Source organism: Podarcis pityusensis (assembly GCF_964106645.2).
Source record: "Podarcis pityusensis genome assembly, chromosome: 18".
NCBI lineage: Eukaryota > Metazoa > Chordata > Lepidosauria > Squamata > Lacertidae > Podarcis > Podarcis pityusensis.
In genome coordinates, this window is record NC_138043.1 from 8,689,332 (window position 1) to 8,706,955 (window position 17,624).

A 17,624-nucleotide genomic window follows, 5' to 3' on the forward strand; every position below is an offset into this window, starting at 1 on the left:
TGGGTTCAAAACGTAAGGTCTTCCGTAGAGTCAGGCAGCACCTCGCATCGTAGATGGGGCAAGAAGCTCACCTTTGGAAGTTCACCTGGACAACGGAGTGCTCTCTCTAATAACTTCTGCTTCCTTATTGTGTTTTACGATAATCGCGCAAAAGGGAGAAATGGTTTGGATTGTGTGACTGGGGCCTTATCAGTATTAGCATTATTTTCCTTTTCTATCATTATTTCCAAAGAGCCTTGAACATGATTGCTGGGTCTCTGGTTGTTGTTTCCCCCTCCTACCGATTTTTCAAACTGTTTCTCCCATAATATGCTTTTATCCCCTCCCAAAAATGGAATTTCAGGTGCACAGAGTAGGGTGTTTGCACTGTTTGGTGTTCCTCCCCATTTCTGCCCTTTTCCTGTTGTCATTAGTAATTTTAACCACCATAGGGAACTTCCGTCCACCCCCTTCATGTCTGAATGAGTTTGGATGGGGGGAGGAGCCTGAGCTGGAAGGGGCGGGGCTTTTAAGGCATGTCTGAATGGGCGCCGGGAAATGGGCTTGGCAGCTTCACAATAAACCAGAAGCACGGGAAACAGCATCCTTTTTTTAATAATAATAATAATAATAATAAAGAGCCCCCAAATATTCCAAGGGACCAGGTCGAATTGCGAGCCGCCGTTCTCTTACCTGGTGAGTGAGCCCAGGGAGACAGATGCAGCGCTTCTATCCAGGTGCAACTCACCTGGATTGGCACAGGGTTGCGGGGACAGGATTGCACCGCCTCCATTCCCCTGCAGTTCCCATGAAGACATGCCTTGGAGGGGTTTTCGAGGGCACCTCAAAATATTCGGGTGGGTGGCTGGAACTTCCTGGACGACGACTGACAGTGCCAAGGTGGAAACGGAGGAGAAGACATCATTTTTTTTCTTTTGTTTGGGGTGCCGTTCTGTAAATGTTGTTTAACCTCCCTTTCTCTGAGCTGCAGGGGCTTTTGCCAGATCTGTGGATGCAGGCTAGAATCCACCGGTGGGGGTGGGGGTGGGGGGAGGGTCTGATGGGGTGCCGGGGGGGTCATTCCTGCCGAATTGGCAAGGAAGGGCCGTGCTAACACAGGGAGGGGGGTCACGTGGCTAAATGTGGTGGGGGAAGACGGTCACTGGAAAAATTAAAAATGGACATTTTGAGATGATATATATTACTTTTTTTAGCTCGATATTTTTATTTTTTTAAGTTAAAAGGCGGAAATACGAAAGGAAAGGAAAGGAAAGGAAAGCAATTGAAATTGCAGTTGCCAGCCGTGAAGGCCTTTTTTTACTCTCTCTGTGTTTCCCTTATTTTTCTTCTCTCCTCTTCTCATGTCATTGTGTTCTGCATCAAACCCCCTTAAAACATTCCTCAGAGCTACGAGAAGGTTGGTGTGGTTTTTTTTTTTCCTTTTTTACTTTCTTTACCCACATATTTTTACATTTCTTAATTAAAAAAAATTAAAAAAAAAATAAAAAAATTAAAAAAGAGAGAAATATATAAATAATCCTATATCTTACTATTGCGATATATCTTTTTTGAAAAAAATAATAATTAATAAATAACATAAAAATAAAATGGTGAATATATATATATATATGATTGAATATTCTTTTTTTAAAAAAAAACGAGAGAAAAAGAAAGAAAATCTCTGCATTTATATATATATCTATATATATATTTTATATATTATAAAAAAAAAAGTTGACAAAGCGAGACCCCCCCCCCTCTTCGTTCTCGGGTCTCGTTGGAGATGAGTTGAGTTGCATTGTGGGACGTGTGAGCTCTCTCTTCTGCATCCGTTGGTTGCATTTCTGTGTGCACTTTTTTCTGTCGTCATGGTTACCTTGCTGTATGGACATTTTGGGCCTGATCTGCATGACAGGAGAATGTTTACGAGGCAACGATCTTTTGCATGACGGTCCTTTTCCGTTTATTTTTTTAAAATTAATATTATTTCGTTTCTCCCGCCCCCTTTTAAATTTTTATTGTTCTTTCAAATTGTGTGCGTGAGTGTGCGTGCGTGTGTATATATATATACATATATACATATAATTTCAAAGGAACTTTTTTTTTTACGTTATCAGTGGAATTTTTTCCCCTTTTCCCCCCCACCTGCAAATTTATTTCTTTTTAAACATTTTGATTTTCGTTTTTTGCTTTTTTTCGTTTCTCTCTTTTTTTCTTTTTTTAAAAAAACCTTCCTTTGTCGGTTTGTCAGTCGGTTGGTTTCGATCGGTTATGCTGTGCTGTAATTTTATTCCAATTGCATTGTGGAAAAAAGCCAGTGTTCCTGCTTCCCTTTCTTCTACCCCCTCCTCAAAATCTACCCCCCCCCCAACCCACACCCCTCTGACGATTTAACAACCTCCAGCCCGATAATATTGCAGCCACACAGCTCTAATGCCTGTCTGAGGAACAGCCTCCCGGGACGAGGGGAGGGGGGGTCTCAGCTAGGCGGTCCCAAAATGAACTTGAGCTTTACATTTCATGGGCTGCTAAAAAGGGAACTTAAGCGTTGCCCTCAAGTTCTCAGAACAATCCTGGACTCCCATTACACAACCAGAAGTTTACTTTCCTTAAATTTAATCGCTTCCGGATAACCACCGCACCAAAGTGGTTTTAATCACTCAGAAAAACACACTTGCAAATCATTATGCTCTTGCAAACTTTTGCAAACTTTTTCAGCAGGGGGCTGGTCCACTGTCCCTCAGACCTTGTGGGGGGCCGGACTGTATTTTGGAAAAAATAGTAATGAACGAATTCCTGTGCCCCACAAATAACCCAGAGGTGCATTTTAAATAAAAGCACACATTCTATTCATGATTCCCGGACCGTCCGCGGGCCGGATTTGGCAGGCGATTGGGCCAGATCCGGCCCCTGGGCCTTAGTTTGCCAACCCATGGTCAAGACTGCATTGCAAATGCAGACTCTGTCTGCAAAGGTTGCGAACGTTTAAAATAAGCCGATAAACGTCTCTTTCAGCGCCCTGTTTGAAAGTACATCGCAGCAGGAGGATTAAAGAATTCTCTTTGAAAGCTTCAGCTAAACCGCTGGTTATTCTCAAGATTCCCCACAAAGTGCCTGGGCTTCCACACAGAACAAAATCGCACCCGTTGAGGCTGACGGCCTTCTGAGACTTTGCACCAGGGATGGAGAGCCTGCGTGGCCCTCCAAAATATTGGTGGACTACACTGCCCATCATCCCTGACCGTCGGCCATGTTGGCTGAGGCAGGCGGCATCTGATAAGGACCACTTTCCTGCCGTTTTTAGTTCAGGGCTGGGTTACCTGTCACCCTGGGCTCTTTTTCTTATTTTGAATTTATATGCCACTCGGTTGCAGCAAAAACCCCTAAGCTGTTTACAATAAATGTTTAAAGGATCAGTGAAAACTGTCGAAAGCTTCCAAAGGGATTAAGATCAACAGTGGAACAGATTAAAATCACATTATTTATTTGACAAAATTAACTTTGCCTCCCTGGGTGAGAACCAGAAATCAGGGAAGTGCAGTTTGTTGAGGGTGCTGAGAGTTGTTAAAGAGCCCCTCGGGGCGCTATAGTTCCCAGAGTGGTTTAGCAATCAATCAAGAATGGGGGGTCTCCTTACAACTTAAAATATACAGTGCAGATGGGGACAAAGTCCTGCTCAGAGTAAACCAATTCAAAGCGACATTCAACTTACATGTCTTGGTAGGCGTGCCTGAGCAAAGTTTTCAACAGGCACCAAGAAAGAAGAAGCACAAAGGCCTTTGTCTAATATCAAGTAGCAGAGAGTTCCAGAGAGTAATCCACCCTGATGGACTTTCTTATGTGACTGAGATGGGTGCCACATGAATACCCCTGGAAACCATCTGCATTTTGGATATTTTTAAAGCTAAACTTTGAACTCCTTTGTATTTGCAGGACGGAATCATCATAGGGTGTTAGATTATACGTTATATGTAGGGCTGCCTCTGAAGATGGTTCAGAAACTTCAGCTAGTGCAGAATTCAGCGGCCCAGTTGATCACCAGAGCAAGACGGTTTGAGCATATTACACTGGTCCTGGTCCGACTGCACTGGCTACCAATTAATTTCTGGGCCCAATTCAAAGTGCTGGTACTGACCTATAAAGCCTTAAACGTCTCAGGACCACAACGCTTCAAGGACCGCCTCTTTCAATATGAACCAACCTGGACCCTGGCATCAACTTCTTGTGCCTCCTCCTCAAGAGGTCCAGAAGGTGGCAACACAAGAACAGGACCTTCTCTGCAGTGGCTCCCCGTCTGTGGAATGCTCTCCCCAGGGAAGTTCGCCTGGTGCCTTCATTAGACACCTTTTGGCGCCAGGCAAAAACACTCATCTTCAACCAGGCCTTGGACTGACTGACATTCAGTGCCCTTTTAAAATGTGTTGGGAGGAGGTTACTGGGTTTTTCTTGTTGTTTTTTTTTGTTATTATTATGTAGTATGCCTTTGGGGGGGGGACACGGGTAGCACTGTGGTCTAAACCACTGAGCCTAGGACTTGCCGATCAGAAGGTCGGCGGTTCGAATCCCCGCGACGGGGTGAGCTCCCGTTGCTCGGTCCCTGCTCCTGCCAACCTAGCAGTTCGAAAGCACGCCAAAGTGCAAGTAGATAAATAGGTACCGCTCCGGCGGGAAGGTAAACGGCATTTCCGTGCGCTGCTCTGGTTTCGCCAGAAGCGGCTTAGTCCTGCTGGCCACATGACCTGGAAAAACTGCGGACAAACGCCAGCTCCCTCAGCCTGTAAAGTGAGATGAGCGTGCAACCCCAGACGGTCTGTGGTACCTTTACCTTTATGTCTTTTTAATATCATGATTTTATCTCGTGAACCGCCCTGAGACATGCAGGTATAGGGCAGTATACAAATTTAATAAATAATAATAATAATAATACATAAATAAGTAAAGTGCCCCACCCTTGTACACACTTCAGACAGCATCATTTTGATAAGACTCCCCACTGCAAACTTTTGAAGGGTCTGCTGCTTCTTATAAATGGCTCTCTCTGACTGACTGACTGACAGACACAGACACACACACGTATTCCGGCATTCCCAAATCTCCCCCCACCCACCCCAAAAAACCCCACCCCTCTTCTATATACTCCTATTTCCTTAATTATGACAAAGATGACAGCCTTATAAAACCCAGTGGGCAAGTTCCTAAGGTACAGGTATTAAAGCTGTGTGGTCGATCTGTTTGTGTATTTATTTATTGAGAAATCCGGTGCAGCTTTGACAGTTATCTGTCTCATTATTATTTCCTCTCTCTTCTACTTTCGCTTTCTCTTCCTCTCTCTTTCCTTCTTTCTCTCTCTCTCTTTCTCTCTCTGTCTGTCTTTCTCTAAAGATGCTGGTATTTCTATGCTCAAGAACGCCTGGGTGCTGGCGCTTTTACATGCACACACTTCATCCTTTCAGAGATGCTCCCCTCGCTTCTGGGGTTCGGGGGGGCGTGTGCCTCACCCCCAGAACGCCCAAAAGCAGGGGATCCAAAGTATGGATCTGAACGCCAGTTTCTGGGTATCCACAATCTTCCCAGAAGAGTCCCTAGATAGACATTTGATCTGGACCAGCGCAGCTCATCCAATGTTCTCATGAAACAATAGAGGTTTCTTCCTTGCACCAAGGCATCCTTGACCCCACTTGCCCTTTCCTTCGGAGATTAATTAGCAAGGCTTCACTTAGTGTCCTCTTGACTGGGTTTTGCAAATGATTACCGCAGCTAGAGGACAGGGTGATGGGTGAAGTGAGCTTGCAAGGCAATGTGAGCTACCTTTCAGGCAAGTCGCAAGCCTCAGTTGTGGTCCAAAATCTCTGCAGGGCACCAATCCGGCGACGGCTGCCGTAGGGGTTCGAGGCAGCAATAACCCTCCAGAGTTAGAGTCTTCTGCACACATTCTAGAAATGTGGAAAATAAATGAAATATATAGGGCCCAGATCCCAGGCTTAGTTGAAATTGGGTCTTGTCAAAGCTATGGGGCAAGTGTACTCATGGCTTGGGGTTGGTCCTATGTGGAGCAGACCCCGACTAATTAACGACCTAAGTAATGTAGGACAACTAACTCCAATGAGTCTACTCTGAGTAGGACTTCGTTGGATGAAACCCCTGACGTTTAAGCCCCCACTTATTTTGGTGGGAACTTAAGCACAGCTGACATGTTCCGAATCCAGCAGATGGATGGAGCCTGCAGTGTAAAATATTTTGAGGCGAGGGGCTGACTTATACCTTGTGCTAGAGTAAGGGGTTAAGGCTACAGTGCTAACCAAGTGAGGGCAGGAATTTGAGAAGGCCAAACCTGCATGAAGATTATTTTGTTGGAATGTCAACATCTCCCACTCTTAAAAAATAAAAAAGCAGAAACATGAATTTTGCAGTCTGGGAACTTCCCTGCCCTATGGATTCCTCCACTAGGATTTCTTCCCACAGAGTAGTGTGGTTTGTTTGGGGTTTTTTTTAGTCTGCCCCACATAAAAATCCTCAGAGTTATCGGAGGTCCTCAGTTTTTAAGCTCATCTTCAAAGATACCACTTATTAACTTCCCCTGGTCCATGCCCCTTCAGGGGAGAGTTGAGCGTCTTCATATAACATCATTGGGGAGGCCTCCTGAGGGTAGAAAGTTTTGAAAAACACCACCTCTGGAGGAAGGACCATTCAAGGATAACCTGCCCATTGTAGATAAACCAGCCAGGCCCGTTACGAAAAAAATAACACGTATGTTCTGTAACATGCCTATGAAAAATAAAGCAAAAACTTTACAAAAATCAAGTCCATGGCCTACAGTGAGTAGAACAAACTCGGCCCTCCAGATGTTTTGGGACTACAATTCCCATCATCCCTGACCACTGGTCCTGTTAGCTTGGGATGATGGGAGTTGTAGTCCCAAAACATCTGGAGGGCCAAGTTTGCCTATGCCTGGAGTAGAATGCCTGGGTGGCCGCTGTGAGACTGTTGGACTATTCGGACCCTGATCCAGCTGTTGGACTATTCGGACCCTGATCCAGCTGTGATCTTCTTAGGGCTCCTGCAGTAATAACCAAACTGTCTTCAGGATATCGAGGCTTTGGGGGTGACCATATCTCAGTATTTCACTGCTGTGGTGCATTTGGAGGCCGTATCCAGTCAGCACACATTGATGTGACATTAGCATTCAGTGTTGCAAAGCTACATTGAGAGGTTGCTTGGTTATTACTGCAATTCTCTCGTCCATTGGCTTCCTCTTTGTAAAGTTGTTGGATTTTTCCCCGCATACCTGTGCTCCAGATTTAGTCCCTTGAATTTATTTACCTTTTTGGCATGACACCTTTTGCTCCCCCCCCCCCCAAGTTCTCAGTATTATTGCTTTGGTGTAGGGAGGGTGCAGGCACATGGGTGGCGCTGTCTTCTAAACCACTGAGCCTCTTGGGCTTGCCGATCAGAAGGTTGGCGGTTCGAATCCCTGCGACGGGGTGAGCTCCCGTCGCTCGGTCCCTGCTCCTGCCAACCTAGCAGTTCGAAAGCACGCCAAAAGTGCAAGTAGATAAATAGGTACCGCTCCGGCGGGAAGGTAAACGGCGTTTCCATGCACTGCTCTGGTTTCGCCAGAAGCGGTTTAGTCATGCTGGCCACATGACCCAGAAAAACTGCGGACAAACGCCGGCTCCCTCGGCCAGTAAAGCGAGATGAGTGCCGCAACCCCAGAGTCGTCTGCGACTGGACTTAACTGTCAGGGGTCCTTTACCTTTTTTTTTTTTTTAAGGGAGTGTTAGGTTGGGGTTTTTTTTGCAGGGTGCATCTCTTTAAACACCCCCCCCACACACAACGCCCCCCCCCACTGAGGAATTCCCCACTCCCACCTCACCTGCAAACAAGGGACACCAGGGAGGTATCTAGAATACAGAAAGTAAGGGAAAACTTTGCCAGTTATGGGTTGTCTTCAGTGTCGGTCCTACTCAGAGCAGAGCTGCTGAAATTAAAGGACACAGCTAACCATTAACTGTAGTAGGTCTACTCTTGAGTAGGATTTAGTTGGGTGCAAGCCATCCATCCAGCTTTCTACCCTGATCTCTGGAACTCAGGGTGAGAGATCTGTCTCTTGCGGTATTATTTATTAAAATTCAGTCATCTCCACATTTGCATTGAAAGAGAGAGAGAGAGAAAGAAAGAGAGAGAGAATGAAAGAAAGAAAGAGAATTGGTCACGGGGTAAGTGGAATGCCCCCTGCTATTTTTGGAAAGCCTGCTACTTTTAAAATCAGTATTATCTGAGCTGAAAAGATACTGAACAAAACTTTAACGAGAATCAGTTAAATTAACACTCTGTTTCTGCAGAAGGATTTCTCAAGAGTTTCAGGGGAGTAAATGCCTTAAGACCAAATTACTTGCTGCAGGAACACTGTGCTATTTGTGATTTCGAAATCCTCTGCCTGCTTTTGTCTTATTATCCCTTTTTGCATTGCTGTTCTCTTTGTTTTTAGGGGGGTGGGTGGGGAATTTAGATTACACCTTGTCACACACACGGCAGACGAAAAAACAAAACAAAACAACAACCACCATTTTTAACAAATGCCACCCTTAATTTGGGGGGTGTTGATCGGAGCATCCGGCTGGGATCCAATTTGACTTCCAAATGATCCCATTTGCCCGTCGTGCAAAATGAACCAACCGATACACGAAAAAGGAAACCAGCTGAACAACCAAATTGGGGTGGGCGTTTAGAACAGTTCCCGTGAGTTCCTGTATTTGGATAGCCAACACGCTAATTGTTAAAGGGGGAAGGAAAGAAACCCATCGTTGTGGGTACAGGGTAAATAATTCCACTCATATCCCGCTTATGACAGGCAACATAGCCGAAATTTGCATTTAGGGGGAGACGAAAGGAAGAAGGAGTAGAGAGGTACCCACAAATCACCTGTTTGCGAAGGGACGGGACAGGTGTAATCTAATATTCACTACAAATATGTATATCAAGGCTGCACATTATTTTGCCCCCCCTTTCCTCCCCCCCTCCTCATTTTGGAGTAAGACAGAACGGACTCCTCTGTCTTGCCCAAAATGCTAATAATGTCCGCCTTCTCACCTCATTCGGAGCTATGGGCTTGCTGGGTGTCAAAATGTTTAAGACCATTTCGGTTTCCTTTGGTGCTTTCTCAACCAATCACCCTTCAGTTTTGATTTGGTGTTCTTTTGGTTTTTCCGTTGTGTGGTTGTTTTAGTATTTTTTTTTATTTTAAATTTTATTAAACGCAAAACAAAGCACAATTATTTCCCGCCCGTTCCTTATGTCATTACAATTGCAGTTGACTTCTATTTTACCACGTTTTAATTTCACATGGACTTTATTTTTCTCCTCTCCCCCCAACCCCGACCCATGACCTTCCCTCCCACCTACCTACCTACCTACCTACCTACCTACCTTTCCCTTCCTGTCTTAATTTTGACTTGATTTTCTACGTGAATCGGGGTTTGAAGCGACGAGAACTCGCCCAAAAGGCTACCCCACCCTCTTCTCCACGTTCCCAACCCTTTACAATCCCTTGCAAATTGTTCCTCTTCCATGGTAAAATCTGGATGAATCCGGGTTGGGGGGGTGATCTGGGCACGGTGGGGAGAAATGATTATCATAAAGCAAAAAACCAGCAGGGAGAGAATGGAATCAGAACCTTCCTCAGCACTTTCCTTCCAGCATGGGAGTTCGGTCTCAGGGCAGGCTGCAGGGGTCACCATTGCCCGACAAACCTCGACTCTCCGTTCCTCTACAAGCAGGTCTGTAAAAAGCAAAAAATAAAGCTTCCTCCCCTCCTGCTTTCTCCCTTCAACCCCTCATGGATCCTTTTGGTTCTCATCCAGGTGAAATAAGTAAGAACAGCACAGGGTTTTTTAGAAGCTGACTGGAAACTGTCTCTCCAGAGTCTCAGGCCAAGAGAAAGTCCTCTCAACCTTTATCTCTCCCCCCCCCCAAAAAAAACAACCCCAGGACTTTTTGCACACATAGTGTGTTCTCTGTCAGTGAGCTATACCTCTCCCCTCCCATAAAAGAAAAGCTGTAGAGATAAAATTACAAGTTGCAAGACCTCTTCTCTTTTCCGGTTCCAGTCTAGCGTAACGTGGCACTTGGCACTGCCTGCACACTAAACTGTGGTTTGGTCTCCATGAACAAGACTTGGGCCACCTTAGCAGCATCCATTTAAACGCAGGGGTCAGCAGGCTTTTTAAGCAAGGGGGCCGGTCCCTCAGACCTTGTGGGGGGCCGGACTATATTTTGAAAAAAATAATAATGAATTTTGCTCCACAAATAACCCAGAGATGCATTTTAAATAAAAGGACACACCCTACTCGTGTAAAAACACGCCGATTCCCAGACCGTCCGCGGGCCGGATTTGGCAGGCGATTGGGCCGGATCTGGCCCCCGGGCCTTAGTTTGCCTACCCATAATTTAAAGCAGCGGTTCTCAACCTGTGGGTCTCCAGATGTTGTTGGACTACAATTCCCATCGTCTCTGAGCTCTGGCCTTGCTAGCTAGGCGTGATGGGAGTTCTAGTCCAACAACATCTGGGGACCCACAGGTTGAGAAAGGCTGATTTAAAGGGTTATGGTGCTTCTTCAAAGACCCGTGGCTTCTCTCACAAAAGTGGTGGGGGCTATCATTTCTTAAGAGTTGTTAGGAAGAACCCCCTCCCCATCCATCCTTCCCATGGAGCTGAAATCCCCTGTGAAAAGATATTGACTGTTAAACCGCTCCTGGAGATGAATTGGGGCCTCCTAACCAACTCTCAGCCTACTTCAGAAACTACATATCCCAGGATTCTTTGGGGGGCAGCCATGGTTGCTTCAGGTTCTATCGATAATGCTTTAAATGGTGTGAATGTATTCATGCCCGTTTTGAAGTAAGCTCGGCTGTCGTTTTGTCCAAACTGGCTAGCGTAAACTACCCTGAGAAGCCAAGATCAAACTTTGGATTCTGATCCTGGCTCGTTGGCAGGGCATGAGACACTTAAATCTCAGGGTTGAGGGTTCGAGCCCCGTGTTGGGTGAACGATTCCTGCATTGCAGGGGGTTGGACTTAGATGATCCTTGTGGTCCCTTCCAACTCTACAATTCTGTTAAAAAACAACAACAACAGTGCCCCCACCCTACAGTGCCCAGATAATCGGGTGCCGTCCAGCTATTTTGGACCACAACTGGGACTGATGTGAGTTTTATTCATTCGTTTATTTCATAAAACTTACACACCTCTTGATTTAGAAAAAAGAAAAGAAACGTCTAAGCAGTTTACAGAAAGAATCAATCAGTAAAACTATCAGTTAAAAAATACCCCATAGAACCATGGAATTGTAGAGTCCAACCGACTGAGCCACTTAAAAAAACACCTTTTGTCCAAAAACACATGTTTTGGGGTGCTGTGAGAGCACAACCCCCCAAAATTGTGTCTTTCGGGCCCACGATCTCGCATGAATCATGTGAGTTGCACAGGAACGCAGACCCAGGAGATGAGTTGGAGGTATGCGACTCCAAGGAAAAGACCAGAACCACCTGCTTCCTGTTCTTGACCAGTCATTGTTAATCTTTACCTCCGAACTGGAAACTGGTTAGTTAAACTTGCCAGGGTCACGGGCTACAGTTTGATCCTGACTTCCCCCGCAATAAAACCATAGTTTAAACTAACCACCGTTTGCTATTTTCAAATGTTAACAGTAAACCATGGTTGGTTTAAACCACAGAGCCTAACCGTCCAGAGTAGTTTAACAGTGGGGAAATAAACCACCTTTGGGCACTCTCAAGATGTCCTTAACCTGGAAGCCTTCCATGACTTCTGTAGCCTCTCCACCTCATGACAGGGAGCTGAGATGGTGTTGAACCCATATTTTCTGTTTTGTAGTTCTTTTTATGACACCTTCACTCCAAATGTTCTCTTCCACCTTCCTCTCCCCAGCTTTTGCATAAATATGCTCCCCTTTCCTCCCAGTCAACCATATGATCATCAGGAGAGGGGGGGTATCGTGAATTGCTTCACACTAAATGTGAACGCCTCCCCATTCCCCCCCCCCCATGGGAACATTTCCTTCCTTCCTTCCTTCCCGGCCACTTTGCCAGGAGAGTGCTGAAACGCTCTCTTCACCCCCCTGGCTAACTTGAGAACAACGATTGGGGTTCCCTTCAGACTTCGATTCACAGCACTGGTCTTTGTTTTGAACTATGGTAACTGTTTTACTTAATTCTGGTTTGTTCTTTCTTTTCTTTCTTCCTTCTTCCCTTTCTCCCCCCCCCCCCTCCCCTCGCCAGTGCAAGTCTCCGTTCAGTTCCCCTGTTGTGTTTCCAATTATTATTATTATTTAGGTGTGTGTGTTTTTGCATTCATTCCTGCCATTTGTTTTCCACCTGAACTCTCCAGTCAGTTGAATACCTCCGAAGTTTTCTTCCCCTTGCTTTTTCCCTTGTTACTCCCATCCCTTCCCAAAAACTGGGTTCCCAAACCCCGCAGAAATTTTTTAAAAAGCTCATTCCTCCTGCCCCTTTTCCCGCCTGCATTCCTTCAACCGGTTCCCTCTCTCTCTCTGCCCCTCTTCCCTTCGTTCTCCAAAGTCCGTCTCTCCATTTTAACTCAAAAAAATGGGCTCCATTAAAAAATACCTGTTATTTCTCTGAACTGCCACTTGTGGCTGGATTTGGACAGTATCCCAAGCAGAGAAGGCAATATTTAGTCTCAAAAGGAATATTTTTGGGGGGAAGAGGCTGAGATTCCCTCACACTCATACTTCCATCTCTCGAGGTGAATCTGTGTCACTCCAAAGCGTTGTTGGACTACAACTCTCAATCGGCCCCAACCAACAAGACTCAGGGATGATGGGAATTGTAGTCCAAGAGCGTTTAGAAGGTCGCAGATTGTCATCCCTAGTTAAGATCATGTTGGGAGGCAGCAGTGTGCAGAAGCATTTAGATGATAGGCAGAACCTTGGGCCATTTAATTTAGCATAGTCCCCACTGGCTGGAAGAGCCTTGCAGTGTTTCAGAGAAGGGGCGTTTCCAGTCCTACATGGAGATGCCAGGAATTGAATCCAGTCCCAAGATGCTCTCCAGTTGAGGTAGAGCGTTCCTTCCCCTGAACAGATAAGTCTCTTAACCCTCATGGTTCAGAGTAAGAGGGGACGATTTAAATAGGAATATAGGAAGCTGCGTTGTAACAAGCCCACTGTAATGAGTGGAGCATAGCTGTCAACTTACAGATTTGAAAATAAGGGACCAGCAGCCTCGAAAATAAGGGATCAGCAGCCAAAAGAAGGTATTTTCCAGGCACAGGTATGTTCGACTTCTGAGCCCCTCCAAGCCAAAGGCAGAAAGCCCAGCCAGCAGCCAAAACGAAGCCTCATGTGGTGGTTCCCACAGCGCAGCAACCCAGCAAAGGGGATGCAGCAAGGAAAACCACCGTCACCTCTCCGCTGGGAAGCGCTGAGCAAAGGCGAGTCCCCAGGCAACGCGGCCGATTTGATTGGCACAAGGCATGCAAGCTCCACCCCCCAGTCGTTCTTAGGCTCCTTATTGGGTGAGCAACGCAGCCAAGCAACACAGTTGGAGCCTCCCTCCTCCCTGGCCGGCAGGGAGGGAGGGAGAGGAGCTGCTTCCTTTGAAACCTGGGAAATTTAAGGGACATCATCAATAAGGGACAGCAGCGGGAAACAGCGCTGGGATAAGGGACTTTCCCGCCAAATAAGGGACGGTTGACAGCTATGGAGTGGAGCTTAAGGCTGAATACAACCTAGTGAGGTTGCTGGAGGGATTACTTTGAAATCTTCATAAAATTGTAAGACAGGCTTTCTAAATCGAGGTGGGGGGTGTTTCTCTTGCAGCAGGGCCCTGGACATTGCAGGGCCCCCACCCAGAAACCGGTTCCACAGCCTTTAGATCACTGCCCCCACCCACCCACCCACTTCTGGGGCCACTGGGAGAACAGGAGATTTTCAGAATTCCTACAAAATTTAAAAAACAAAATAAAATATGGACCCACCCCTGCCTGCTCCCACCCCACCCTGGAAAAAGCACCCTCTCCTTGCCCTTTTTGCCCCCACCCCCCACCCCATTTAAAGGTCTGGAAAGCTTCGTCCTTCCACCCAGGAGGTGCACTGGGCATCCATCCATCCATTCTTTCGTTTGTTTGTTTCCGTTCTCGAAGTTGCCCGTTTCCATGGACTTGTTTTTCCTTCCTCTTATAATTATTATCAATTGTTTTATTATTATTATTATTATTATTATGCCAGGGCTGCGATGTGCCAATGTTAAAACCTACTGCGCATTGGTTCACATCGGCAAGAAAAAATAAATAAAATGAGTATGCAGCATTTTTTAAAAGTGGGTTCCCCCCCCTGACCTTTAACCCTTCTCTCTGTCTCTCTTTCTCTTTCTCTTTCTCTTTCTCTCTCTCTCTCTCTCCTGGTCTCTTTTTCTATTTTCCTTACCCATGTGGGCATTTGCAGTGGCCCACAAACCAGTTCCAATGCTCTCCATTCTCCTTTCCTCCTCCCCCCTGTCTCTGTCTCTCTCTCTCTCTCTCTCTCTCTTTCTCCTCCTCTTCCTCTCTCGTTCTCTTCTCTCCATTCTTCTCTTTTGCATGATGTTTGTGATTCTGAGAGCTGCATCTATTGATGGAATCATGTCAGACCTTTCAAAGAGGCTTCGTTAGGGTTTCACTGCCCGAAAACCACAAAAATTTCATTAGAGTTTCTCATCTTTTCCCTCTCGCCGTGCACACCTCTGGGTCGCTTCGTGGAGGCGGGGGTGGGGGTGGGGTGAGGACAAGAAAGGGGGGACCCCTCACCACCACCACCCAGAGAGGACACCCTTGTGAACTCCCCACATCCGGTTTGCAGGCTAGATTTTGGCCACCTCCAGGGAACAAGCCCCCTTTCCCTCCCACCCAGCTCCCAATTCCACCTACAGTGGTGCCTCCCAAGACGAAATTAATTCGTTCCGCGAGTTTTTTCGTCTTGCGGTTTTTTTCGTCTTGCGAAGCACGGTGTCGGAAAAGTTTTGGAAAAGCTTCAAAAATCACCAAAGTCTTCAAAAACCTCAAAAAAGGCTACCACACCGCGTGCTATGAGTTGCTCTTCGAAGTCAAGTCGCAACTGTATTAACGGTTTTAAGAAAAAGGAAGCAAACTTGCAAGACGTTTCCGTCTTGCGAAGTAAGCCCATAGGGAAAATCGTCTTGCGAAGCAACTCAAAAAACCAAAAACCCTTTCGTTTTGCGAGTTTTCCGTCTTGCGAGGCATTCGTCTTGCGAGGTACCACTGTATTTTTACCTGCCTTAAGTTTTGGGGGGCTGCGGCAAGAACTGCTCTGTCCCTCCAGTCTCCCTTAGGAGACATTTCTAGAAAAGACCAGGGCTTTGAGCCCATGCAGATGTTCATTGTAGCCCACATCTGCACCAGATGCTAGGATGGGGAAGCCTCAGGCCGGCTGGCCGGCCCCCAATTTGTTGGACTCCCAAGACCCACCAGTCCCTGCAACCATCATGGCCAGTGGCCAAGGTACAGTGGTGTCCAAACTTTTTTCAAAGAGGGCCAGATTTGATGAAGTGAAGGGCCGTGAGGGCCGACCAAAGGGCCAACCAAAGTTGTTGACCTTTTTTAGGATTCCAGTTGCTGAGCTTTTTTTTAGGGTTGAAGTTGTTGAGGTTTTTATCCTAGAAAATTAACTGCCACAGAGGCCGGATTAAACCGACCAGCGGGCAGGATTAGGCCCCCGAAATGGGCTTTGGACATGCCTGGCTGTGGATGATGGGCATTGTAGTTCCACAATATCTCAAAGGCTGCAGGTTCCTAATTCCTGACCCTGAGAAGCATCCTGCTCCATGCAAGAGAGGGAAGAATGACTCATTTAGGAGAGGCATTTCCTCCTGAGACCAGAGAATGCTTCTTCTTAGCTCAGGGAGGGGTAAGCTGTGCCCCCACGCCAGAGATGTTGTAGGTGTCCATTTCCCATCCGGGGACGGTGGGAGTTTTAGTCCAGCGGCATCTGGAGGGGCGCAGGATCCGCAAACAGGGCTGCTTCTTCTTTCCACCAAAGCTCAGTGATGGCACCTCTCATGTGGGTGCCATTGTAAGAGACCGAGGGAGGCCTTCGTGGTGAGTACTTTTTTCCCTAGAAAAACAGCACTTTCTGCAACCGCTATCCTAATGGGTAGGTGGGTCTTCCTTCCCTTTTGGAAAGGCAACGTGGATGGTCAGGCTACCCTCTCAAGATTGTTGTGGCCGTGCGTGGTTCTGTGTGCGAAGGATGCACCAGTCTCGGCACGTGTGACCTTCTCACTTGAAAATTTGCATTCCCCTCCCCCCCTCTCTTTCTCCAGTCTTGCTTCCCCCACCCACTATTTTGTTTCGAGGGGTCTTGGTCTCTGGAGGGGGCCAATTTAGCTTTGCAACCTGGTTTCCGATTTGAGGGAAGGTCCCCTTCCCTTCGCCTCCGCCGGAAAGGGGCCTTGCCGAAAATGTTGGGGAAGGGGAGTAGAAGGATAGCCCACCCCAACGTACGCAGGGAGGGGGCCCCACTGTCCGGAAGTGCCACGCCCAACTTCTTTTGCTCTCTTAAAGATGAGAAATTGCTAATAAATTTTTGTGTATTTATTTGTGCTGTGATGGGTCTTAAAATCGATCAATGGACTCCTGTTGCTATGAGATACCGCTTTTATGTCTATATTCTACATATCGTTTGTGAAAGTAAAATTATTTTCGAAGTTCTGTTCGTTTGGTTTTTTCCTTTATTGATTGATTATCATTTCTCGGTATTCTGATGATTTTTAATTTCAGCTTCTTTTTTTTGTCCCCCCCTCCCCTTTAAATGAAGGAACGACAACAAAATGATAACAGCTGAAGCCCCATCTGTATTTAAAATCTCTTCTGCTCTTCTTTCCCCCTTATCTTTCTTTTCTTTTTCTTTCCCCCCCTCTCCTTTTTCTTTTCCCCCCTTTTTTATTTTGCTTTTGTTTTTGTTACCTCTGTGCCTTTTGTCCGCAGTGCGTCGAGTGGCCCCTCGCTTCTCCATCCCTCCCTCCAGCCACGAGATTATGCCTGGAGGCAATGTCAACATCACCTGCGTGGCGGTTGGCTCCCCCATGCCCTACGTCAAATGGATGCAGGGGGCGGAAGACTTGACGCCAGAGGACGACATGCCCGTGGGGCGGAATGTCCTGGAACTGACCGATGTGAAGGACTCAGCCAACTACACCTGCGTGGCCATGTCTAGCCTGGGCGTCATCGAAGCCGTGGCACAGATCACCGTGAAATGTAAGCAGGGCTAGTTTTCCCGCTGTCGGGCACTTGGCGTGACAGGGGCTCCGCTCGAGTCTTCCCGGTGGGTCTTCACAGCCCTCACGTGGCCAGGGGTCCAGTCTGGTTAGCAGAGGCAGGGAAAACTGTGCCCTTCCCCACACGGATGGACTCCAACGCCCATCATCCTCCAGCGAGCAGGACCAGCGTGGAGGTTGATGGGAGTAGGAGCCCAGCAAGATATCATCATTCTCTATGCCTTGCCTCTGTTTGCATCAGGAGCTTTAGCTTGCCTCCCAGGTGGAAGAGCTGTTGCTTAAGCCCGCTACCTGTTTTGACTTCCCGGCTTGTCCCCTCCCTCGTGTTTGCATGCCGAT

General features: G+C 46.9%; 1 protein-coding gene across 11 annotated transcripts in view; it reads left to right on the forward strand.

Annotated features, from left to right (window-relative positions):
- PTPRS (protein tyrosine phosphatase receptor type S) overlaps positions 1-17,624 on the forward strand; it is a 186,295-nt gene that overhangs the window by 66,389 nt on the left and 102,282 nt on the right. For all 11 annotated transcript variants that reach the window (XM_080988706.1, XM_080988712.1, XM_080988710.1 and 8 more), the window contains exon 6: positions 16,996-17,265. In XM_080988706.1, coding sequence (XP_080844832.1) covers positions 16,996-17,265 — 270 coding nt within the window. The remainder of the gene's footprint in view (positions 1-16,995; positions 17,266-17,624) is intronic.